This window comes from Xenopus tropicalis, chromosome 3, assembly GCF_000004195.4.
Source record: "Xenopus tropicalis strain Nigerian chromosome 3, UCB_Xtro_10.0, whole genome shotgun sequence".
Classification (NCBI taxonomy): Eukaryota; Metazoa; Chordata; class Amphibia; order Anura; family Pipidae; genus Xenopus; species Xenopus tropicalis.
Genome location: NC_030679.2, coordinates 86,419,107 through 86,446,650, shown reverse-complemented (window position 1 = coordinate 86,446,650; position 27,544 = coordinate 86,419,107). Strand labels below are relative to the sequence as shown.

General features: G+C 36.3%; 1 protein-coding gene across 1 annotated transcript in view; it reads right to left on the bottom strand.

Annotated features, from left to right (window-relative positions):
• LOC105946907 overlaps positions 1 to 26,810 on the bottom strand; it is a 42,103-nt gene extending 15,293 nt beyond the window's left edge. Inside the window, exons 1-8 of the mRNA XM_031898210.1 lie at positions 26,561 to 26,810; positions 26,056 to 26,088; positions 25,383 to 25,493; positions 23,994 to 24,183; positions 22,645 to 22,845; positions 21,579 to 21,844; positions 18,816 to 18,881; positions 17,137 to 17,299 (exon numbers count right to left, since the gene is read on the bottom strand). Coding sequence (XP_031754070.1) covers positions 17,137 to 17,299; positions 18,816 to 18,881; positions 21,579 to 21,844; positions 22,645 to 22,845; positions 23,994 to 24,183; positions 25,383 to 25,493; positions 26,056 to 26,088; positions 26,561 to 26,730 — 1,200 coding nt within the window. The 5' untranslated portion in view covers positions 26,731 to 26,810. The remainder of the gene's footprint in view (positions 1 to 17,136; positions 17,300 to 18,815; positions 18,882 to 21,578; positions 21,845 to 22,644; positions 22,846 to 23,993; positions 24,184 to 25,382; positions 25,494 to 26,055; positions 26,089 to 26,560) is intronic.
• Positions 26,811 to 27,544: the final 734 nt, after the last annotated feature.

Genomic DNA, 27,544 nt, shown 5'->3' with positions numbered 1-27,544 from the left:
CTAATATATTTTGTCATGTAATGGTCAATAATTACTGGCTTTCCACATTTAATAACATAACATAAGGACATCTGTTTCACAAGTGATAATGACATCAGTAGTGTATGGAACTTCCTATTACTCTCCTCTTCTGCGGTCCAATGTTGGGGAGTTGATATATGAGCCAAAGAAATTAAGTTTGAAGGGCTGTATCAGGAATCCTTACTAAATGACTCAGTGGGTGGGTGCGACAACAACCAAGCAGCAGCTTTCACAACCTGCAATGACCAAAAGTACTTTATTTACATCAATCATTATTTACATCCATTTTAGCATCTGGTAACCATTTTAGCATCTGATTTATAATTCTGAAAAATAATAGAGATAATGTTGCATATTATCTTTAATTTTTGCTTAATGTATTGCAAAATGCCAAATATTACTGGAATAACTGAAGCAGGTACAATATGACAAGTAACAATAACTACACCTACAGTATTTTTGTTTGTACAAACATTAACATGGTAAGTAAAGGAAAGCCAACACATGTATGAACATATTTGTGAGACAACCATATCGGGGCATATTTATTAATATTGGAGACAAACATCACCGGTGATGTTTTGGTGATGTTGCCCATACCAACCAATCAGATCCTTGCTTTTTTCTAACTTTCAGGTGACTGTTCAAATCTAAATGCTGATGTGTACCTATGGGCAACATCACCAGTGATGTTTGTCTTCAATCTTAATACATACGACACATAGGGGCACATATATCAAAGTACGATTAAGTCAGAATACAAAATAATTGTATTTTTTCAAAGTTTTCGAACTGTGCGTATGTTTTTCGTACACAAAATCGTATTTGTTGCAACGAGTACGAAAGTTTTGGATTCATTAAAGCTTTGTTATCGTGATTTTCTTTGGGCCAGGTTGAAGCTGCAGAGTGCCATTGAGTCCTATGGGAGGCTTCAAAAACATGCACAGAAGGATCAAAGTCAGAAAGGTTTACCCGCCGTTTCCGATCTTTCTGATATGAAAATTTTGTGACTTTCGGAACGCCATTATGATATAATCGTGACTATTACGATTTTTTCGTAAGCATTTTTGTGACGTTTCCGATCATCACAAATTATCGTATTTAATCAGAATTTTTCCTATTTTGTGATTCGAATTCGTACTTTGATGAATGCCATATGTCATATGTAGTGTGGGTGTTGGACAGCACTTTTAAAGGAAAACTAAACTCTAATAGTAAATTAGGCTAGCAATGCTGTGTTTGATATACTGAACTTACTGCACCAGCCCAGAGGTTTGACAGTAATGATCCAGGCCTTCAAGTTGTGCGCATATATCTGAGTCAGTTCCTAAGCTCAGGTAACTGACAGCAGCACACAGTGCTGTGACTTAGCATGTTCAGTACATTCAGAGGCACTACTAAAGGGCTGTTGTTGCCTTGAGCTGGTACAGAACCCCAAAGCATAATGTGCAGCATTAATACTCTGCTTCTTTGTTAAGTGTCAGTTATAAATTTAATAGTTTTAATCTAAAAACCTCTTTAAAATATATCACCTTGTAACTGTAAATATTGTATTCCCTAACCATTTTAGTAAATTTAAAATTCAGTAGATCAAGCCGATTACTTGCAAATCAATTATGCACAAAATAAAGAAAATCAAATAAAGCAATGAAAAGCTCAAATCTATAAAAAAAAATCTTGAATTCAGGAATGGTTTACCATATAAAACAAATAAGATGATACATATCTATTCTATATATCTACTGTATATCTAGTATAGAATTTTAGTACAGTATCACATACTTGGGAGAAAATGATAATTCCTGCAGCCTTTCTACAGCCTGTCTAAATAACTCCTTCAACTGACAAGTTTTTTCCATGGATTGGAGTGTCATTGATTTCAGACAAGAATATGCAGTTACAGCTGGATTCTTCAGTTTCGCAAGTCATTTCTTTGAAACGTCACTTGTAATGTAATCTCTGCCTTGTTAACTATCAGTCACAGAGCATGAGACAAGCATAAAATAATGGAAAGCAATGCTGCTCAACTGATTTTATTTTGCATGATGCATGTTTCCATCCCTGGGGCCCTTTATCACATGCTGTTCTCGTGCTCTACAATTAAATAATTGTACCTATTTATGGGGCAAATGATCAGCACCTTCTAATGCTGAGAGCCTCCACATGGGCAATGTAGCTACATGAAAATAAAATTTGGAAAGCTTCCGCTGTGTGAGCCTTTATCAAAGGATAGGTTTACAGTTTAATTCTTTAGTTTTATGGTTTTGCTTTATAAAAATCCTTAGTAATGAGGGGGTACACCAAATCCAGGTTTAGTTTCATGATACAAGAAATTCTTAGCATTTTTGCAATTTGATTTGGCCAAATTCTAGAGAGTGAAATGCAGAAAGCATCCCGAGTATCCTCACTTGCTTCTAAATGCTGTTTGTGTGGATCAATACTGAAATTAAACATTTGATAATCATGTGATTTGAAAGCACAGGACATCTGAAGGTGTTTTGTTGATAGCTCAGATTTGAATTTTAAAATTATTATTCATAGACTCCCTTCATTTAATAAATAAAAATGTATTGCTATCAAGTTTTTCTTCTGCAAGTTAGTTGCATATACTGCTGCATATACTGTTGATACCAGACAAAAGGTTGTAAACTCAGATGACACATAGAAATATATATATATAGTTCACTGGTGAGGCCTCAATGCTCAATGTTGGGTTTAGATCTGTAGGCATCTAAAACCTGTTTGAAAAAGGGCTTTGTAAATGGTGTATGACCTAAATAACAAAGTGCATCAAGAAGGATTGAAGAACTCTAGACATTATGTACTACTTAGAAAAACAAGATAAGAGAAAAAGAATATTCGAAACTTATTTAATTAGAGAACAATTTATAAACTTGAACTGAGGGAAAAATAAAAAGTAACACAAAGAAGCACTTATTTATACAAAGGTAACATAAACTCCAATGATTTGTCCAATAGTGGGCCATATCAACTCTAGGCTGAGCAATGACCATGTGCCCATAAGGGTCATTCAAATGCCTGGTTGTCAGTTTTTACTGATCTGGTACAATGACTATAAGTTGATTGCTCAGACTGTTAGCCATTCATGAGCCTATGATTATACAGGAAAAGCAAAAATACCCTGCATGCAAATATACTGCCCCACCTAACTCTGTTTCAAACACTGTCATCCCTGCTATCACTTTTTTTCTGCAACTGCATTTCTATAAAAAATAAAATCTTGCATGATTTTCTGAAAAAAAAGAGGTAGTGGAATAAAAACACAATTGCATAATTCTGTTGCAAATCATGGCAAAAGTCAACGTTGAAATTTAATAAATTAGCTCCTTAAACTGATAAATAGAACAACAGCTAACATTGTATTAATGTAAAGACTGACAAGCAACAAAAGATTACAGGTACCAATTATAACTGGTTCATATACTATCATGTATCACATGAACATTTAATGAATAACATTGCCAGGCACAGAACAGAGCAGACAAGAAAAGCTTGTATGAACTCATGCCTGTATAATATTGAATAGACATTTGCGCTTCTGCCAACATTTAACCACTTGAGGCTTCAAAATGGAAGAGATTTCTTAAATAAGTAACAGCCCAAGGCATAGTAACTGAACACAGCATAGACATACATCACTTTCTCTTTCCGTATTTTCGTTGTCCCCTTAAGCAAAGATATTGTCTGGACTTGACAGTATTATCCCCATGTCTCTACTTGTCATATTTAACAATAAACACAACATTGTATTTTGAAAGACATAACAGACAAAGAAATATAGGACATCTAAGGACCACATTTTTAGTATGGGATCTCTTATCCGGAAACCCAGTATCAAGAAAGCTCAAAATTATAAGAAGGTCATTTCTCACAAAATCCATTTCAAGTACATACTTCTATTGTTTTTTTTAATAGTTTCATTTTCATTGATATTAATAAAACAGTACCATAACTGGATTGTAACTAAACCTAGCCATACACAGGCTGATAAAAGCTGTCAACCTGGTCCCTCTTGACTGAGTTGGCAGCTTATTGGTTTGTGTATGAGGCCCACTAACCAGCCTGCTATTCATTCAAATATCAATGGGGTAGGTTTAAAAGTCCCGTCAGTCGAGGGCTGCATTAGCAGCCTTTGACCCATGGCTCTCTGTATGGGGCCCACTGACAGCCTGTTAATTGTAAAGATATTAATCTGGCAGGTTTGAAACCCCTGTTGAATAAGGACTGCAGCGGCAAACTGATGTGATCCATCCCCATCCAAACAGTGGCACTGGACAATGGTTAGCTTAGCCCAATTTGGCCCAGTGTGTGGGTGGTTAAACTGTACTGAGACATGCTGACTTCCAAAGTTCTCCAAATCTTACAGTGTATGGGCACCTTATGATAGCATAAATCCATATTGGCGGTATTTATTGTTTAAATGTTATTATAAATGTTAGAGAGATTTATTGTGATTTGAAGGTCAGAATTGCCACCTAAAACTCCAAATTTGTTTAAAAGAAGCATTTGTAGATTAAAAAATAATACAAAAACATAAAGGGCACAAGATAAAGAGTTTATGCTCACTTTTTTTTAACATTGTTTTTTTTTTTTTTTTGTTTTGCCCGAACCCACCCTTCAAAACATAATAAATCTGCAACTTGAGGTATGTACTAAGAAAATTGCTGTTTAATATATCTCTTTGATACTGGTTCAACAGATGTTTATTTAACTCATTTATAGTTCAAAATTACAGAAATCATGTTGCTTAACTTCTAAATTTCTACTTATCATTTTAAAGGTCTTTAAAGGAGGAGGAAAGGTAAAATCACTGGTGGGTGCCTAATTTTGACCGCCCAGCCCTGCTGCGAGCAAGGTATCCTCTTCTGTCTGTTTTTGTTCTTTTGAATCCCAGGGCCTGCACATGCACAGTAGGGTGAAAATGCTGACTTTCTTGTTAAAGTTCAGCTTTAACTGTGCATACGCAAGAAGCAGGAAGACAGAAGAAGAAAGGATCACTTATTCACTTACCTTATACCCCGGGCTGGTACTCCTGTTTGGAGAAAACCTCACCAGCCCAGTGTAAGTGATTACAATCTCTGAGGGGTGCCTAACATTCTGGAACTCCCCAGTGATTGTACCTTTCCTTCTTCTTTAAGCCTTTAGGCTAATGCCACACGAGGCATAGGGTGGATATTTTCAGCAAGCGTAAAAGCACTTGCTGAAAATTCCGCCCTACACCTCCTACATGTGCCTGCACCCGAATGAATGAGATACGCTCGGGTGCAGGCACATGTAGCCAATATACGCATGAAAACGTGAGAGAATGCAAATTCTTGCGTTTTTACGCGTATATCGGCTACATGTGCCTGCACCCAAGTGTATCTCATTCATTCGGGTGCAGGCACATGTAGGAGGCGTGGGGGGGAATTTTCAGCAAGCGATTTTACACTTGCCGAAAATATCCGCCCAACGCCTCATGTGGCATTAGCCTAACAGCAGAGAACAGAATTAGGAAGAAAGAAATTTATTAAATTAAATTTATATGACTGAGGCTTAAATTGGCATGTCTACTACAAACAGAATGTGTCATGTCTCTTTTTACAAGTGTGTGAATTAGTGATTTGCGGGTCAGGAAAAACATACCCCGTACCCAACCATAATCCGAAAAACCTTAACCTGCACCTGACCCCAACCTGCAAAATATTGCCATTGTAGTACCCATACCCAACCCTTATCTGTGTCTTTCTGTAAACTACTTCTGCATCCACCAAGACGGAAACTTTAGCAGCAGAGGGTGTACTTTCCCAGTCTGACCCTCACCTAACCCAAAACCCGCACTGGTTGCCCAAATTTCAACCCTAACCAACCTGACCTAAGTGTAAACCCGTGGGTTGCAGGTCAGCCTGCAAATCACTAGTGTAAATTACAAATCATATTTCATGCAATGTTGAATTCACCTGCCAGAGTACCACAGCAGCTTATGTTTTCTAACTGTTAGCACATCAAAACTAATTGATAAATGATTGCTACAGGAACCTGTGCATTTACCACTTGTGTTTGTAAATTAGCCCTGTTGTGTTTATGTATTTCAAAACGTGCATCTATGGCTATGCTTTTCTCTTTCCATCTGTCTTCACTGTTTTGAATTGCAATTGCCTTACACTTCTCTTGTCCTGTTGTCATTGTCTATTACTCATACCAAAACTCAGTAGGCTGTATATCTGTTGCTACATTACCCACATACACATTGGTTACATACATTCCACAACAAATATTACACAAAATCCTGTTGGTTTACATGTTATTCTACCTGCTTAAAAATCTAAGAAAGGTACACAATAGTTTGTATATGTTATTAATGTTAATGCTACCTGTCTGCTGGGGTCTATGTAATGCATGTCTGTACAGGCCAGACAGAAGTAGCAGATTTTTAATGTTTGATTTTTTCCTGGAATGCTTCAATTACAGCTGCAGGGCTTGCTTACTCGTAAAAAATGTGAATAATTCTGGCACAGATTTTGATTATGACATTATCAAATGGAAACAGATTTATAGTTGCTACAGTAAACCTAAAACACTAGCTCATATATTGCTATTTTCAGTGACTGTAGACTCATTGCATACAGCCTATATACCGAATGCTACAGTAAACCTATAACACTAGCTAATACTGTACATTACTATTACAATTATCTGCTTAACTAAACAAACCTCAACTTTCTAGCACAACCAGAAAACTTAAATCAGATGCAGTTGCATACAAATATAGGAACGGAACTACTAAAATTCATTTCTACATACAAAGTACAATAACTGCACAAAAATATCAAATATCTGTCTGAAATATGGAACTGTTACAATTAATGTGGACTTGTAAAGGATGCAAAATTGAAGTTCAAAATCAAACAAAACTTGTATTGTGATCAATCTTAACCTAAAAAATTAGCTGTTATAAACTTGTTCATACTGATCCTCTGAGCACTTATGCAATGTACATTAGTTTTTAAGTTTATTAAGTAGTTTCTGAAACATTTGCAATTGCAGACATTTTTTAATGCTTGGCAAGCTTTCAGCTTATCAGCTTTTTGAAGGCACAGAGTGTCAGGGACCCTAATTGTCTTTGTACATATTGTGATCAGTTAACTCTTGGGTTGCAGACTCTCAGTTGAGCCAAAACCAAGGTATTAGCAGCATAAAAATTCAAATATCTCAGAAACCCCTAAAAATGGAAAAATCAACAAAGGGGATCAAAAACCAAAAAAATAAATCGAGATAATTTACAACAGGCTTTGATGGAAGGAAATGCACAGCCTGCCAACATAGAATATAAAGTAGAGCACAGCTAGGCTGCAGTGCACATTTCCTAATTTCACAAAGAAACCTCTGCCACTTAATTTAATCCTAACCCTAAATGAGTTAATTAATGAATTAATGAATTCAAGAGAGCTACACAATAAGGTAACTAGGATGTGACCACAATTCTAGAATCCTACTTGAGGAAGGTGCTAAGAGGGAATCCTGTTTGGACACAAATGTCAAAAGGTTAATAATGTGACATTCACCAGCATGACCTGGGGACTATATTGTGCTACAATTAATAAGTCAGGTGAAAGGTCAATCAGCCTGACACATGTACATGTTCAATCAGATCCTACAACTACCAAAAATGTTAGTTGAAAAAAATCTTCAAAGTGTATTTTGTCCTCTATACGTTAGAGTATTTTATTTGCTTTTATACAAAGCAACAAAAAAGGCGAACACAAAGTATATGTTTCTCACATAAGTAATTTTTAACTTGATTGGCCATTTAGTGTATGAGGCACTCAAGTTGCCAATGTGAGTGAAAAATATGTTATACGATAAAATAGCATTTGGCCAAGAACCTTTGTGTGTGTAATGAGTTGGTTTGTGGGGGTGCTTACCCAACATAGAAGAGGCTAATGCTCACTAAATGCTTTTTTCTGTTGGATGTGGCATCCATTTTTGCGGCCCCACAAATTCCAGTGATTCATTGTACATAATTGGGAAGCATGATGGGGGATAAAAGGGGTGCTACATTAATTATTTGTGTAGATCAACTTGCCAATCTCACTTGCAGCCTTTTCCTTTAGGCTAATGCCAGACGGGGCTGATTCTTGGCTTGGGGATAAACACAGACTGAAGCTAATTCCTGTGCTAGCTTCAGCCTTTCCCTGTGCCTGAACCCAGAGCCATTTCGTCAACCTGGGTGCAGGCACACAGAGCTGATTTTGGTGCACACAATGTATGTTTGCCCACCAGGCATGGATTCAAAGCGAAATTCCACATTTTGGAATTGGCTAATTTTTTCTTGAAACTGCTGCAAAAATTTGCCACAACAAGAATTTGCAAAGTGAGGAAAAAGTCACAGCGATGTCAAATAAGTCGTGATTGCGTCAAAAAAGTAATGTGGTAGCAACATTTCACAAATAAACAAATGTCATCCCCAGCACCCTCCATTACCCTTTTGGCTTGAAGCATGTGCAGTTGCCCCAGGGCTTGCACATACATTCAGTGAAAATTGTTAAAATATACCACACATTAACACCAAAGTATAATGTGCAAAAAGTTATGAAATTGTGTAATGAATTATTTTTTTTTAATTCATTTATTTTCTATTTTCTGGTATTTATATAGCACCAACACATTTCTGCAGTGTTTTACAGCTATTATACATTATATAGCCAGGGACTTCTGCAAGAAGCAAGTGCAGTAGAACCCCTATTTTACATTTTTCAGGGGAAATGGTGTAAAATTTGGTAAATGTAAAATCAGGGAAATGTGTTATGCGTTATATACATTATTTGGTGGGACCACAAAAAAAATCACTGTAAAATAAGGGTAAAATTGAGGTTTCAATGTATGTTCTCCATGAGTCTGTGTTGGTTTCCTACCACACTCAAAAAAATACAGGCAGGTTAATTGGCTCTTAATTAAAGTAAAAATTGTGTGTGAATGTGATTTTAGTCTCCATTGGGACAAAAACAGATGTGAATTGTCTTATAGTATTTGTAATGCATTGCAGAATACATTTGTACTATATAAATAAAGGAAAATAATAAAAGTAATAACTATTTTTTTGTTGGTGTCCCCAATAAATATATTTGTAGAGCTACTGCATCTAATGTACTTTTACAGAAGAACAGAGAGAATATGGAGATTCCTAACATATTTTAATGGGCTTGAGGCAGGAGAAGGGTAGGTCACATATGGATTGGCCGTAATCTTTTAAACTACATGGCATTTTTATGACTGTTACAGCTGCAGTTGCAGTGCTTTGATGTTTTCTAGAAAACAAATGCTGCATGTTATGGATGCAAGTAAGCTATACAAAACTTTTTCTAATACTATAAACCATTTGACAACAATCTAATAAGCCACGGTTCCTTTTCTATGTTCAAGAGCTATTAAAATTGAAAAGCAGACTTAAGCAATGAAGAAGCCTAGATGGTGGATAATAGACCAAGTAAGCAAATTACTACATGGACAGAATCCTTCAGGAAGCCAATGTGCCCAGGAGTGGCATTGCTTAATTTCTAACATATTACTGAAGCATGGCCCTTATAGTATAGGGGTTCGTTTATTAAGATTCCATAAAATTTTGTTCCGTAACATTCTGCAAACTTCTGTTAAATGGAAACAATACCGAGCTGCTGGGAATCCTTCAAGAAATCTTTAATAAATAAATACATTTTTTTGTATTGTCATCTTTTTGACCTTCCTAATTTTTAGGTGTTTGAGGGTGCAGCACCTTTGTAGTGTGGATAGAAAATTGTCAGTAGCAAATTTTAGGTTCCTGTTGTTTGTATGAATACATTATTATCATAAGCATATCACATTCACCCTAAAAAATAAAAAATAAATCTCAATGTAAACTCCTGCACTTGTATGGTAACACTCAACTAAGCAGTATGCCATCATTGCTGGTAAAGGTTATCTACCTAAAACATTACTTGTCACATATAATTTAATATCTCTCTATAGCTCCATTGGACTTAATGAATGAATTTAAGCTGTGGGGCTATTTCTTGACAGTTGTATCGGGTTGATGTCGAGACGACTACAAATAATTTATCACCAATTTTAAAGACTTATACACACACACATATATATACTGTATATACAATATATATATATATATATATATATATATATATATATATACAGGTGCTTGGAGAAAGGTACCGCTCACACAGGTCTTAGGTTCAGTGTTAAGACCTGTGTGAGCGGTACCTTTCTCCAAGCACCTGTAAACATTTCGTTGGGACTGCACCCAGGCACATTTACCAGCTTTACACGTGAGTGCTGGCTTCTGCTGCATATTATATATATAATATGCATTAAGTTTTAAACCATTAGGTGCAATGAGGCTGTGACCACAAAATTCATATAAACAACAACAAGAGATCCTCTGCACTCACCCATTATCAATATACTGTAAGTTAGAAAGCTGAAAGCAGGAAGTTGAGTTCTGGCTATTATGTTAGACATCTGCTCACTCCAGCCCTTATAGATTAAATTTTTGCCCAACTAACTATATTAAAAATATTTTTTATTTTGTGCAGTCTATCTATTTTACCCAGTTTCATTTTTTTACTGAACTGTTCCTTTAACGGTTAAAATCCCCGAATGGTTTCCCTTTTATTGGACCATTGGGATCACCTGACTGTAGCTGGAAATGGTGGGAGCTACAACATGGAGCTGGCCACTGCTCCTGTATAAATTATAGCAAAAAAAAAAATTGCTAAGTTGTGATCACCATTACATTTTAAACCATTAGGGGGGTGCATTGAGGCTGTTGACTTCATTGATTGCAGCCTGTACTGACCTTTTGCCTGTTTTCTGACTACCACTTCTGGATCTCGATTTTGTACCTCGTTGCTAGCATGGTTTTGATCTCGGCCTATTATACCTTTGTCTCCACTCCCTAACTCCTGCTTAAACACTAGGGGGCACATTTACTAATCCACAAATCCGAATCCGAAAAATTTGGATTGGAAACGAACATTTTGCAACTTTTTCGTATTTTTGCGATTTTTTTCGTCGCCATTACGACTTGCGCGAATTGTCGAGACTTTTTCGTAGCCGTTACGATTTGCTCATATATTGTCGCAACTTTTTCGTATTGAGCGCTCGTAAACGGCGGGCAAAACTTTCAGACTTTGCATGATTTTGCAAGCCTCCCATAGGACTCAATGGCACTCTGCAGCTCCAACCTGGCCCAAGGAAAGTCACGATACTGAAGCTTGAATGAATCCGAAACTTTTGTACTCTGCGCGACGGCTACGAAAAAGTTTCGACAATTCGCGCAAGTCGTAACGCTACGAAAAAGTCGCGACAATTTACGAAAAAGTCGTAAGGGCTACGAAAAAGTCGCAAAATACCTATCATTACGAAAAAAATGCATTCGGACGCTTTTCGGACGTTCGTGGATTAGTAAATGTGCCCCTAGGTTCCCTAGCCTGCCCAGAGCATTTGCCCTGGTTCTCTCACGTTAAGTTCTGGCGGCACCCGAGTAGCGGAGGGCTCCTCCTGAAGCGAAAGGTGGCTGTTATAGGCAGAAGAGTGAGCTCTGACCGGGATCTTGGCTTTTGTTCTGGATTTGGGTTACTGTGCGTGACAAGTATATTGCAACAAATGGACAAACAATCATTATTTGCTTAAAGGGGAGGGCATATCTTTGTAGCTTAATGCACAGAATGTCTTAATGTCCTATATATATTGATAATGATAATTGATAAATTGACTACTCGCTACTAATACTTCTCGATCTCTCTGCTGCTTTTGACACCGTGGATCACCCTCTTCTCCTCCAGACTCTCCGCTCTCTTGGCCTTCGTGACACTGCCTTATCCTGGTTTTCATCTTATCTCTCAGATCGATCCTTCAGTGTCTCTTACAATGGGGAATCATCTTCTCCCTTGCCTCTTTCTGTCGGGGTTCCCCAAGGCTCTGTCCTGGGCCCCTTACTATTTTCTCTCTATACCTCCTCACTTGGCAAACTAATCAATTCTTTTGGCTTTCAGTACCACCTCTATGCTGACGATACTCAGATCTATCTTTCCTCTCCTGATCTCAACCCAGAGCTTCCAACTCGTGTCTCTTCCTGCCTGTCCGCTATCTCCACTTGGATGTCCCAACGTTACCTTAAATTAAACCTCTCTAAGACTGAACTGGTTCTCTTTCCCCCATCCAACGCCCACATTGTTCCCGAGGTATCTATACAGGTTAACAATTCTACCATCACCCCATCTTCCCGGTGCCTTGGGGTTATCCTTGATTCTGCCCTGTCCTTCACTCCTCATATCCAATCACTTGTCAAATCATGTCACTTTCACCTATGAAATATCTCCAAAATACGATCATTTATCACCCATGATGCTGCCAAAATTCTTATTCACTCTCTTATAATATATCGCCTGGACTACTGTAACTCTCTATTAATTGGCCTTCCCCTTCAAAGACTGTCCCCTCTCCAGTCCATAATGAATACTGCTGCCAGACTCCTACACCTCTCCAACCGCTCCTCCTCTGCCGTGCCACTCTGCCAATCCCTGCACTGGCTTCCCCTACCATCCAGGATAAAATTCAAACTCCTGACTCTTACATTCAAAGCTGTTCATAACTCTGCCCCACCCTACATCTCTGAACTCATCTCTAGGTACCATCCAACCCGCTTGTTACGCTCCTCTACTGACCTGTTCCTCAACTCCTCTCTCATTCCCTCCTCACACGCTCATATTCAAGACTTTGCAAGGGCTGCCCCCCTTCTCTGGAATTCACTCCCACAAACTGTCAGACTTTCACCCAATCTCTCTGCCTTCAAGAGATCTCTAAAAACACATTTATTTAGGGAAGCTTACCCTAATCTAGTTTAGCAACACCCTGTGCCACACCTCTCACAACTCTGGTCATGCCCATTCCCACACCTTGTGTCTCAACCCTTTCTCCTTGTAGATTGTAAGCTCTTTTGGGCAGGGCCCTCTTCACCTCTTGTATCGGTTATTGATTGCTTTATATGTTACTCTGTATGTCCAATGTATGAAACCCACTTATTGTACAGCACTGCGGAATATGTTGGCGCTTTATAAATAAATGTTAATAATAATAATAATAATAATAATAATGGGTGAGCGCAGAGGATCTTTTGTTGTTATTTATATATATATATATATATCAAAAAGGTCCCAGGTATCTTTTTTTTATGAAATTATGCTGGTGTGCATCAGCATTTTTTACATATTTATATTGTTTTTCTGATTTGCACCCAGGTTGTAATCCCTATAAGTGTGTGCCTAAGCCAATATATATATAAAGCCATTTCATGAAAACTATAACTTTTTTAGTAGTTTGTTCTATCATTATAAAGACATAGTTTTCCTGAAGATCCAAGGAACCTATCCCTGAGGTGCCTATAAAATCTGTTGACGTAATCAGAAATTTCCCTCAATATACCTACTGTAAAACCAAGCAAAGCATAAAAGAATGAATCACTAAACCTATAAAGAACATTAAGACAGCAAACCTAGGAAATGAAAACAGTATAAAAAGATATTCCTAAGCAAAGCAAGAAAATAAAGTGTAAAATAAAGTGACCTGATATGATGGTGATGGAAATTGGAAGTTACTGCTAAGGTTTTTCTCTACACAGAATGCAACTAACTATATATTCGACATACCCTTATACTCCATGGTTTAAGTAATGCTTTTGTTGCATGTCTTCATCGCATATATAATTAATACTTCCTAAGTTTATGAATTTTAGCTCACGTAAAATTGCGTTTGTGACTAGCAATTATTACTTCACACAGAATGTAATTCAATGCACAGAAAAATCCCTTTTCCAAGCACAAAAAAATGCCAGTTCAATAGGCTTTCTTAGTTGTAGGTTTTTATGCATATGCATTTGCAAATAATGTATCCACATGCACAGGTACCGTTTGTTTATATATGAATAAGTGACCGCTAGCTAATGTCAGAATAAGGCAGCATTGTAAATTTCATGGATTTTTAAATAAAAAAAGAATCTTTTGTTGCAGTATATCGTATGGGAAATACTTTTGACTGTGTTATCTCCAGCTGAAAGTATTTGTAACTGCCCCTCATCATTTAAGCATTTTGAAAAAAAGTAAGAAAGCTTGTCTTACTGACAAATACCAGCTCACTGGTGCAGCTGTGCTATATTTTATAGTGACTATCATTTCAACCCCTTTAATGTGTTTCTCATATTCATTCAACATGTTGCTAAAATATTAAATAAATACTTGGCATCTGTTGAATTGTGATATGCAGATATAGTTACAGACTTCTGCAGAACACAAACCAAAACGCTCATATGGGGTAGAGCAATAAAAATATCTGGAAAAAAGTTAATAAGATTTGTTATAGGTACAAGCATGCTTTTCCATCTGTTAATCTATATTATAATTAGTATTGTTATAGAGTAGAATCTATAAAAGAATAAATTCTAGAGTTCTTGTGACGTTCGTGGACCTACATGACCCTCCATAGTCACATCACGTGAAAAGCATGACACTAAGCAGTACAGGTATGGGATCTGTTATTCATAAACCCACTATCCAGAAAGCTCCAAATTACAGGAAGGCTATCTCCCATAGGGGCCGATTCACTAAAGGTCGATAACGCTTATCGCATGCTTTTTTGCGTTAAAAAGCATGCAATAATTAATTCATCAAAGTCATATCGCATGTGGTAAAAAACACTATCACAATGCATTATTTACCTCGCATTGTGTTAATTAGCGAATAGAAATAATACTAACGCATGATTCACAAACACATATGAAGTGTTAAATGCGCTAAATGTTGCATTAGTCTGTGCGAAGATTAACACATACTTGGGGTAGGCGGTACTTAAAGAAAATTGTGGTTCGTGAGCTTTTGGCAACACAACATGGACTTTGCAGTGGGATTTTTTCAAGTATGTGTTGGCCCTAGAGTGATGTATCCTCTAGTTTTCAGGGAAATGGTCATTTTCAGAACAGTAGTTCTCCGAAAAGTAATGGTTACGTGTGTAATATCGTGCGCTAATATACCACGCGGCTAAATATATCGCGCACAGTGGGAAATAACACACACGGCGGAAAATAACGCAAGAAAAATGCTCATCGCTAGTTAAATAACGCAAAGAACATTGCATCATAATTATGACGCCTGTCCTTTTAGTGAATCGAGCGTTAAGTCGCAAAAAATAATAAGCGATAACATTTTTAACACATGCTATAAATAAATAGCGCTCGTTTTATCGACCTTTAGTGAATTGGCCCCAGTCAGTCTTTACTGCTGAGCTGCAAGTTGGGGTGGTATCACCCCCCCTCCCTCCCCCCCCACACAGCAGCCAATCAGCAGATCTATGAGCAAAAATAGCAGCTCCCTGACAATTATTGCTAAAAGTGGTATATATTAAAATAGCACTCAATTGTAAAATATCTAAGTCCAGCAGTTACATGCGAGTAGGAGAAACAATAGATTATTTAAAAACAGTTTTAATGTGTAGCGCTGGCTCCTTCTGAAAACTCAAAATCAGGTACAATGCACTGACATGGCTGCCTACACACCAATATTACAACTAAAAAAATACATTTGTTTCGTTCAAGAATAACATTTTAAATAGTAGAGTGAATTATTTCTATGTAAACAGTGTACATTATAAATAAAAAGTACATGACAGAATCCCTTTATTGTTTAAATTATGTTTAGTAGACAAGTGTGAAGTGTGGTGATCCAAATAATGAGAAGGTACCTTATCCAGAAAACCCCAGGTATCAAGTATTCTGGATAACAGTCTTGCATTTACCCTGCTGGGAAATCTAGGTACACCCCTGCTGTTGTGCCTAACCTGCTAATATCCCCAGTATCATGATATCATGAATAATCTTGGTAAGATGCTGTTGCAATAAACTAAATGGCTTGGTTAACATAGGTCAAAAACAGAGTCACACGATTCCATATGAATTTTGCAATATATCATAGCATTCAAATTTTATTGTTAAAGTTTGTTATTAACTGTAAGCACAAAATGTCTGTAGAAATATTAAGGAAGTTCAGCAACCCAAATTTCTGTCGTCCTTGTAGTGTTGGTGATCACACAAAAATCTGATGTGATTACAAAGAAATCTGTGTGCATGCAGAGGTGCACACTAGTGATGTGCCCGAATCTAACCCGCCAGCTCCCAACCCGAACCCTACCAGCCCCACTGCTGCACTGTATTTATAGACCCGCGCTTGACCCGACCCCCAATGACGTCACAAAAGGGGTGGGCGCACGCCTATAAATTCGGAAGCCAGAAGAAGCAGGCCAGCAGTGTTAGGTTGCGGGCAGCCTTTAAAGGGGAACTATTGTGAACATTAAAATTGAATATAAGCTTCATACTAAAATAAGAAACGTCCTAAATATAAACAATTAAAATTTTTGGACCGTTAGTTTTACTATCCTCGTCATGTGTTTCTTTTCATTCTCTCTTCATGCAGGTGTTGAGTGTAAGATCTTCATTTACAGTTAGATCCAACATATCTTTTAGGGGGCTCCCTTTGATAGCAGGTGTATTAGAGCTAACTCAAATAGCTGATTTTGGCACAAATCTTGATGGTAATATTAAAAGAGTGAGCTCTAATACATCTTCTAGGCAAAAGGATACCCCCTAAAAGAAATATTGGATCTACAGTAACTGACATTCAAAATCAGGCTCCCAAATCCTGCATATAGGGTGAATGAAGAACAGATGCTGAGAGGGGGAGAGTGAAGATTAACTTGTTTATTTCAGATACTAGGTCAGAATTTTTAGATGATAATTTTTGGAAAATGTCCAAATGTCTTATTTCATTATGATGAAGCTTATTAAATTTTCATTTGTGCAATACAGTCAAAGAAAAATAAAATGGAAAACTGAAAGCAAGCACAGGTAACTAACTCTTTAAAATCTGTGTAATTTAGGAATTAGAGCATTGTAACCATGATTTATAAAGACTTCATATATGCTTTTATATAATATACACATAGGTTTTAATTAATATATCATTCCTAATACAAAGGGAAAATTGCTCATGTTTTTCATATATTAAGGCTATTACCTACCTCTTCTGGATTTTTCAGATCTCTAAAGGGTAGGTTTTGAGGTTTTCGTTTCCCATGCTCCCACCTATTCCAGAATTTAGTAAATAAATACTGCTCCACTGCTATAGGCACCTTAGATGGTTCAATACTGTTAAAGTTCTCCTGAGGGATGGCATCAATATACCTAAAGAATGATCAAATGAAAAATTAAAAAGATGAATTTCTGACTCCACAGCACAACAGAAAAGGTAACAAAGTACTAAAGGACAGTTGCCTTACTACAGCATTTTCTAAATTTAAAGGCAAAGTATCTTGCACAGAAGATACTGCTCACTACATATAATAATTACATTTAAGTTGGCCAGTCTTGTATTACAAAGCAGGATCCAGTGATGTTCTACCATATTTTCATTTTAGTAGTTCCAAACACAATTCAATTCAGTTCAGTTCTACACAACACTTTCTGAATTAGCAAAGGTGCTCCTAATCCCTGGCTGCTCTAGGCCATTGTAAACCACAAACAAAGGGAAAAGTTACATGAAATTCTTAGTAGGCTAATGCAATGTTGTGTTTATTGCAAAGCAGAAAGTAAAGGCACAAGCTTTTAGGGGCAGACTCTTCCTGAGGTGCAGAATCGTTACCAAATGTAGTCTCTTTATTTTAAAGGACACATAAAGCCTACATTTGCCTGCCATGCAATCAGTTGGGCACGTCTCCCCCACCCAAATGGCATCATTTGTACTGCATATATCCCTTTTGTTTGCTAGCACCATCACATTTTCCTAAAGCAAATAACAGCTTTCACCTGGTGGCCATTTTTCCTCTGATACATAATCAGTTACATTTAAATCAGCAAACAGAATACACACACACACAGACCCTTATTCAGCATACATTTCATCAAGAATACAGGCACAACTGTCTTAGATAAAAGTTCTGCTTTGTTTGAGCACTGTAATGTTAAAGCTGAGCTCAGGAGAAAAAAAATTGACCGCTAGAGCTGAGTTTCTATGGGAACCAGTAATGCCATCTCTTTACTGGCTGCTAGATTGGAGCTGAGAACAACTGAGCATTTCTGGCAAGCCAGGAATCAAAGCAAATTCCTGAGGGTGGGGGGGGGGCGAGTGGGTTACAGGAGGAGAAGGAGGAAGGGGAAGTTGCAGCCTTACTATTAACCTCTGGACAACCAGAGTGGCAGGTACTGAAAGATTTCAAAAAGGCTGTTCACTGATTAAATTTTTGCGTGTGGGGTTTACATGTCCTTTAAAGCTGACTTGTCATTCTGTCAACTTGAGCTTAACTCAGTCTCAAGCCCACTAAGTCCCTCACAGTCTTGGATTTGCTCTTGTTTAAACACTTAAATATCAAACCCTAACACTAAAACAAGGCACCTCTTTATGGTTTACTGCAAATTTTGTAGTTTAGTTAGAGAAGTTGACAATATGACCACAACATATAGACAGGTAGCCTAAAATGTATTTCTAACCAAAATAAGATTTTTCCCCACCTCATTATTTATCCTCCGCCTTTACCTGCTTAGCTATCCCAGCACATGCTTTGGTATTGGAGGAAAACTATTGTGTATGATTCAATAGGATCAAAGAATGATTCATGGAAACTTCCTGTGACATGCTATAATAGTATTCACTACAAAGTGATATTATATGTATCTTAAGACAGGATTTTAACTTTCTTATTACCTTATGCAGTTCTCAATCTCTGCTCTTAGAGTATGTTCATAGTCTTTCAGGTCTTCCTGCAAATTCCTGCATCACAAAAAGTATTTCAAATAGAGTATACATTCTACACAGCCATTCTATTAAAATAGAATATTTGTGAGCATTTGGTCAATCTGCATATTTATTTCTCTAAGGTTACTCTATTTTTCATTGTGTATTGTCTAAATTAGCTTTTCTTCTAGATGTTGCCTTTTATTAGACTTAGTGAATTCTACCTTACATAAGTTAACGTTTCCTTTACATTCAGCAAAGCTATGATCCCTTCTTTTTTTTTTTTTTTGCATTTGTCTAAAGAGAGTTCCTTTTTTGCACCAACACTGTAAAGCTAAAGAAATTGTCTTATCTATACTTCATTTTGTATCTTAGTAAGGTTCACTTCTTCGGGATAAAACAGCCCATTTAATTGGCTTTGCTCTAAACACTATCAGTGTGTAACACACTTTAGGGCTCATTTACAAAAGCAACCACAGCAATTTTGCACAAAAATGGACATGGACAAGGACTTAATATGGCAGTTTTACTCTAGCAGTAGTAATAACGGTGGTACCTTTATTATCCCCCACCTTGGACCTCAAGAACTATCATTTTCTATGTCTTATAAGTAAATACAACATATATGTATATTTTTACATGTATTTTTACATCATACATATTTTTTCCAATTTTATCCAATCATGTTAATGTCAACTGCTGCTTTACCCAAATGCATTAATTTGTGCCTTCCATCCTATTCTCAAACTTAGGGGCCGTTTCACTAAGGTACGAATCCGAATCAAGAAATCCAATCATTTCTGATGATCGCACGAAAATTTCGTACTTATGATCATTTGTGAATATTGGATCCGAACTATCATAAACGGCACAAAAATCTTTTTGACTTAGAACCTTCAGTGCATGATTTTGAAAGCCTCCCATAGGACTCAATGGGATTCTGCAGCTCCAACCTAGCCAAAGGAAAGTCATGTTACCGAAGCTTGAATGAATTCCGAAACTTTCGTACTCGCTGCGACAAATACAATTTTGTCACACAAATTATTACGCAAATTGTCGCAAAGTTGCAGAAATTAACGAAAAAAAACGCAGAAAATACGCATAGTTCTAAAATGTAGAATAAATTTTTTTGTATTCGAACTCAATCGTACATTGATAAATGGGCCCCTTAATGTCATTCAATTTATTTACATATTTAAACAACATATATAGTTATAATAATTTAAATCCCACAGATTGATTGATCTTATAAATAAATTATTTTAAGTATTTTAGTCCATGCAAAAGGCCCTCGGATTAGTATAATGTCATCTGCTTCCACTAACTTGTCAAATGCGAATCCTAAGGGGCACATTTACTAATCCACGAACGCTCCAAAGGCGTCCGAATGCGTTTTTTTCATAATGATCGGTATTTTTGCGACTTTTTCGTCTCCATCACAACTTTTTCGTATTTTCCCCGACTTTTCGTCACCTTACCGTAATTTTCGGATTGAACGAAAGAATGTTCGTTGCACAACGAACGTTCTTTCGTGCGCAAGTGCACTGATCGAGCCCATCCAGACATGCACTGAAGGATCAAAGTCAGAAAGGTTTTTTCCGGCGTTTACGGTCATTCAATATGAAAAATTGCGTCGAAAAGTCGTGAAAAATACGAAAAAGTCGCAAAAAGTTCAGACATTTTCGTTTCCAATACGTATTTTTACCGTTCGGGATTCGGATTCGTGGATTAGTAAATGTGCCCCTAAATGTGCAATCCAGCACAACCCAACTGTTTGCCCTTTTGACTACTGTAAAAATTTAGAAATATTATAGAAAACTATTATAGAAAATAGATACATTTTTTTCAGCCACTCTTTTTTACTTAGAAAAAAACCCCAGAAGATCCCAAAAATGCAAATGAAAAACTTTGGCATCTAAAAGCTGTAAATTTGGGAAGTGTATCTGAACATTAAAGCAACTTAATTTATTATTTTTAATTTGACTTTATTAAACCAGTCAACAGCCTCATTCACTGGAATGCAACAAAGTGATTTTCATCATTTTTTACCATCATTAAACATAATCATGTTTAACTTTTTCCAAACTTTTCTTACATATGCTAGCAATTAAGATAAAAACCTATCCCCCTCCCACCCTCAACCTTCCCCCCCTTCCCTTTCTCCCCCCCCCCCATTTTTATGTTTATGTTACTATCACATATTTCCAGGCACCATGGGACACCCCAAAAGGTGCACTTTTGTACATTGTTATACTAAATGCAAAATAAAAACAATAATAAAAAAAAAAAAAAAAACCTGATCAAGGGAAAAAAGTTTATTGGTTTTAGATGTGATTTACCCCCCACCACCATTTTTTCACAAATTTGAAAGTTAATAAATCTTAAAATAGTACCATATACTATAAAATATTATGGTGTCCCAAAATTAAACACCTTTTTATTTTCAATGGTGTACTGTCTGATGAGAGTTTAAATGATAAATTATCATGCGCATACCTTGGGTAAGGTGCCCTTTCAGAGGCAAGCATAAAGCTCTTTGCCCTTCTTCACCAATTTAGGAGTCCATCAGTCCACCTATTCCCTGCCCAATATCTAAGCAGACATTATTCAATTACTAAAAAGTCTAACGTAAAAATTAAAAAAACCTTTTCTTTACATGCATCAAAGATCATACAAAATACCCACCTGATATAGAAATCATTTTATTAATAATTGATGACAACATATACTCACAATATTCTGCCATGGAAATGGCGGATCCTATTCTCTGTCTCACTGCGCTTACTCTGTAGCTTTTCCAAACAGCTTTGCTTTGCTATATCCTTTAGCCCTTCTCTTGTGTTGCCTCGTTCTAGTAAGTGGTTTTTTAGTAGCCAGTTATGTTTTGATATGTGTTGGATGTTTGTGGGGACATTTAGCAGATGATTGTCCAAGATCTGTACTGTGGTGTTCTGTTTGATTGCTGTAGAGTATCTGTTATCACGTGTTAAAGGGTTTCCCTGTGGGGAGAAATTTAGATGTAAAATGTAATTTAGGATTAAAATTTTTTTACAAAACTATGCATTTTTTAGAAAAGGGCTGGCCAATTGGAGGTCTGCTGTGCAGATGGATTTTTATTGCTCCAATTCTGCTCCACAGATTTCATTGTATGACATGATTATTTCAGAATTATCTGTCCTTCGAACATGCTGTATAATAAATATACAGTCCATAAAATTTATTAAATTGTAAAGTACTGTTGTAATGTTTTGTGAATAAACTACTTTTGCTTTTATTATGCCTTCCTATGTTGGATTTCATGTGCATTTACTTAACTTTTCTGTTGTCTCTGTATTACATGAATATTGTCTTAAAGGTATTTGTTAAAAAAATGTTTTGTAATTACCAAAAGAGGCAAGGGAAATGTTTTCAAGTATGAGGTATACAATTGTTTTTCTACATGTTTAAAAATCAAAAGATTTTTAGCTGCAGCTGATGCTACTAGTAACATAACATAGCAGCCAACAAAATGCAGGCAACTGAAAAATTATTATTTATTTGCAATATATTAATTAATGGTAGGGAAGCATCGAGTCCAGGATCCGAATCCTAAAAATCATGTGACTTTTTGTCACGTAAACACGGAAGCTGAACACTTTTTTAACCCTTCCAAAACCTAATAAGCATATGGTAATTAGGATTCGGTTCTGTATTTTTTCGAATCTGAAAAAGTGGATTCGGTGCATCCCTAATTAGTGGGGATGTAGATATTATAGATATTGAAGATTAGGCTTTTGAATACATGGTAAATGTGGCTTACTTTCAGTTTTAGCTGTGTAAGTCGATAAAGTCCACTCAGAACTTGCAGTGTCTCTCTGAGAGATTGAATCTTGTTATTTGAGGCATCAAGCACATTGAGTGTCAGTGAAGAAGATAGAGGGAGAAGACTTGATATTTCATTATTCTCAATGTACAACTCATGGAGCTGGCAGAGGCTCTGAATTCCATCCAAGGAATGTAACTGGAAAACAGAAACAATATGTCTGAGGTTGAGTTTCTTATTAGGGAAACTCAGTAGCAAAACATAATTTATTTTCCAACCTTATCTCAGAGTGCACTGTATTTCATTTGCAAAAGCGTAGAATAACCATGACAATGGGTAGATTGTACAAAAGTCTTAGTTAGCCAATAAAGGTATCACCTTTATACCACTTTTGTTATTTTTTATTTCAAAAGGGTTACCCTGTAAACATTTTTTGACTGGCTAACACGGTACATCACCTTTTCCTGCATCTACAAAAGTCTTGTAAGAACAAAAAATTGTTAGTCCCATTTACAAACACCCTGCAATGTGAAAAATGCAAATTTGCAAAAAGGGTTTTGTCCCTGAGGAAGAGCACAGATTGTGCTCGAAACGTTGGAATTTTTTCAATAAAACCACTTTTTCTTTTGTATCAAGTCCCTGTGTGTGCGGCACCTCTACTTTTTTTCGATTCAGGCACTTACCTGGACACGTAAGGTTCACGTCTTCTTCTGCATGTTGACTTGTTTCCCGTGGTTTAACTTTATTTCTTCTTTGTATCTCTTTATTTTTTGTTTACAGTTTCTCGGCGGTTAGCCGAGTCTTTTGTTATTCTTTATTTTTATTTTGTATTTTTAGGTTGTTTTTTCGTTTGCTTTCGTTTGTATGTATTTGCCACATATGTTTACACACTTGATTAACCCCGTCCCGTTTATTTCTGGGCATAGCTCCGTGTTTAACAATTCCCCATATTAATCCCTGGGTTATACCCTTTGGCCCTTTGATAACATCTCCCTCCGGTAAAAATTACCTTTTTCCCAGCAATTTAACAATTAGTATATTATACGTGGGGGCTGGGTTACGTTTGTATTGGGCTTCTTACGTCACACTGTGTTTTTTTCACATCTTTGTTGGTATTTCCCGCCATTCACAGTATATATGGTTTCTTCACATTTGTGCTTGCAACTTTGACAAAGGCTGGTGTTGCAGCCGAAACGTTAGTTCATTTTTTGGCAACATAATAAATTTTTCGTCTTTCCTAAGTCCTGCGAGTGCGGTTTCTATTTCTCTCTCTCTATATATATATATATATATATGAAAAAATATATATGAACTTAATTACTTTAATTAACTCATTGATCCATTACCTTATTTGAGTCTAAATGCAGCTGAGTAAGGTTTGCCAGCGTCGGAAAGTCCTTAAGAGTAGCAATTTGGTTACTGGAAATATTGAGTATGGTAAGTTGCGTACATTTACCTATAGCTTTCACTTCTTTTATTCCATTGTAACTGAGGTTTACAACAACCAGATTAAGTAAAACTCCAACTCCATCAATACTGGGTGAAAAAAAAAGAATAAGAATAATCAAAATATATAGTGTCAATATAACTATTTACTCCTTGTAAGTATGAAATGTTTTATTATAATAAAGCATTAAATCTTTAAGATCAATGTGAAAACAGATCTCCTCAAAGTGATTTAAATGAATTACAATAAAAAAAACAATATAATTTTACTGCATTTTACTGCTAATAGATTCGCCACATTAGTGTAACCTAGAACACTATATTTATTCCGCAGAAAGCTTTATCATACCTGAGTAAACAGCCCTAGAAGCTCCCTTCATTTTAAGCTGCCATTTTAGCTTGGTCTCTGTACCTTCCTGCTGCAGCTCTAGCAGCTGGTAGCTCAGGTTACACATTCTTGTGGGAGGGGGAATGAATTCTTATGGGATGGGGAGAGAGGAGAGAGCTGCGCAGACTTGTGCCCCAACCCTGAAGGAGCCCTAAAGGAGAAGAAGTGTGATACTGAAGAACATGTTTACAAGAAGGCAAGAAATCCTGTGTTTCTTGTGATAAAGAACTCAGTGCGGCTTTTCTGTGAGTGCTTATGGCTTTTACTTCTCCTTTAAATCATGTTCAGTCAAGGGGTTTAAGTAATTTTAGCATAAATATGCGTGTATCTGGAATGTCCAACTTCTGAGGAGTGAGTATTGTGGCATAACATGCACTACGAAGACAAAAGAACACTCCAAGCAACTCCCAAATGGTGATTGAAAAGAAAAAGTCGTGCTTGGATATAAGAAAGTTTCCAAATCACTTAATATCACGTGGAGTATAGTTAAATCAATCATTAAGAAATGGAAAGAGTATGGAACAACTGTTAATTTGCAAATAACAGGCCATCTACCAACAGCAAATAACCTTTCTATAAGGGCTCTGGCACACAGGCGACTAATCTACCTTGTTGCGGGCAACTAATCTCCCCGATATGACATCCCACCGGCAAAAATGTAAATCGCCGGTTGGATGGCATACGCGGCCGCGGGTGCAGCAGCCTCTTGTAATCATACAAATGAAACAGCCTAAGATTGTTCTGGGGTCTTGGTTTCTACTTAATGGAATACATTTTCATTTAGAAATGTTAAAATATAATTCTCTAAAATATAAATTTTATTTTTATAGGCTTTATTTTCCTCTGAATATGTTTTTTTTATCAAAAACAAAACAAAAAATTTCATTGTGCCTATTTTTACCTGGTGAGGGAATTGAGTGAAGCATCCAATTCTAAAAGGTTCACAAACTCCAAAAGACTGTCAGCTCTTAATTCCTCCAGTTCATTAAGAGATACATCAAGCTTAACAATCCTGAAATATTGAAGATGGCTAGCATTAGAGAATGCATTATATAAATATTTTCAAATACACCCTGCATACAACATGGATAACTTTACAATTATCATTACATTAATAAATAAAGACAGAGTGCAATGAATCATGTTATGTAAAGATTAATTTTTTCATTAATTTAGCTCAAACATTTATAAATTAATAAGCGTCATACACCTGAAGAATAAAGCAACCATAAATGCCTGCTCCCCCTATATAAAGTAACAGTGAATAGGAATAGGTATATTCCTCCCAGAATGTCTGCTATTGAATAAAAATGTTACCACTTTTGCCATTCTATATATTTATACAATATTTGAATAACAAGAACTATGTTTGCAAAAACATTTCTTTATAATATAATATGTTCTCAAAGGGACATTAAAGAGAATTTCACAGTACAATACTAATGTATTCTAAACATATTAGTTTTTTGCTTTACATAACAGCTGAACATATGCATTTTACTCTCTTCCCCATCTCTAGTGTTGCAAGTTTTATAACATATTATCAAACATATTGCCTGCAAGGCAGTCCTTACCTATCTGGAAATTCCGTTACTGGAAACTGCTCCCTAGAAGAAAACACATTTAATAAATTTATGACCTAAAATTAATAATTTCAAGCATGATTTAAGTCTATTTAATTAGTAAGTAAAGAAGAAGCCCCATATCAATAAATGTATATATCCACCAGTTTATTTATGTACTTGTTTTCCAGCAGTACAAAATGGAATATTTTTAGTGTCATGTTACCTAATGTGATAGGTTCACTACAATTAATACTATTACAAACTAAGAACTGTAATATTGCAGTTAGGAAGATACTTACATCCTTTTTGTAATCACAATAGTATGATGCAAAATGTCTTTACTTGAGATGCCCTAACATCCAATTACTCTGGATATAAGCATATAAAACTATTCCAATGACTTGAGAGATTAATATAAAAAACAGTAAAGGCTTTAAATGATGTCTATCATATTAGGAACTGTAGTAACTTATTTATTTGAAATATAGCCATTTAGTTTTATTACATACGTCACCTGGGATTTACTGAGCCAAATTCAAATCCAAATGTGAGGTCTTTGAGGCATGACATGCTCATTGTAATGGAATAATAAGGGCCTGGTATTTGCATTTTTGAAGAGACTGGAAGTAAGTTCAAAACAGTGGCACGATCCTCCACAAACTGTCGACTGATTTTCTTCTCCATGATAAGGGCTATGAAAGAAACATTACAGAAATATTACTCTGTAAGGCAGGGATCCCCAACCTTTCTTACTCGTGAGCCACAGTCAAATGTAAAAAGACTTGGAGAGCAACACAAGCATCATAAAAGTTAATGGAGGTGCCAAATAAGGGCTACGATTGACTATTAGGCAGCCTCTATGCACACTGTCAGCTTAAAGGAGGCTTTATTTGGTAGTAAACCTTGTTTTTATTCAACCAAAACTTGCCCCCAAATCAGGAATTCAAAAATAACTAACTGGTTTGGGGCACTGAGAGCAACATCCAAATGGTTGGTGAGCAACATGTTGCCCCTAAACCACTGGTTGGGGATCAATCCCCAAAGTTAGTGCAGGATTCCTTAGTACCCATAAACCAGGCATGATAATGTAGTACATTATAAATATATTTGGACTACTATATTTATAATGACTAACAAATAAAAATCAACAGTAAAAGTTTTATATTAAAAGTTGACTTTCTAGTTTAATGGTACTTTAAAATTCTACTCTGCATTACAACATTGAAATTTTTGCTACTATCCGCCCAGTATTTCATCGACCTAATCAGTAAATCACAAGCTATGACCGGAATTACAAATTTACCAGATACTTTACGGACTTGGGACTTCAACTTGGAAGAATTAACCAATTGGTGATGTTGATATGAAATGATCTTATACCCAATAAGGGGTCTGTAAATACCCAGCTATACACAGGTAATTGAGGTGATGGGAGTTATAATTTAACAAGAACTCTGTTCCTAAATTTTAATTTCACTTGTAAGGTTTTTGGTTGGTC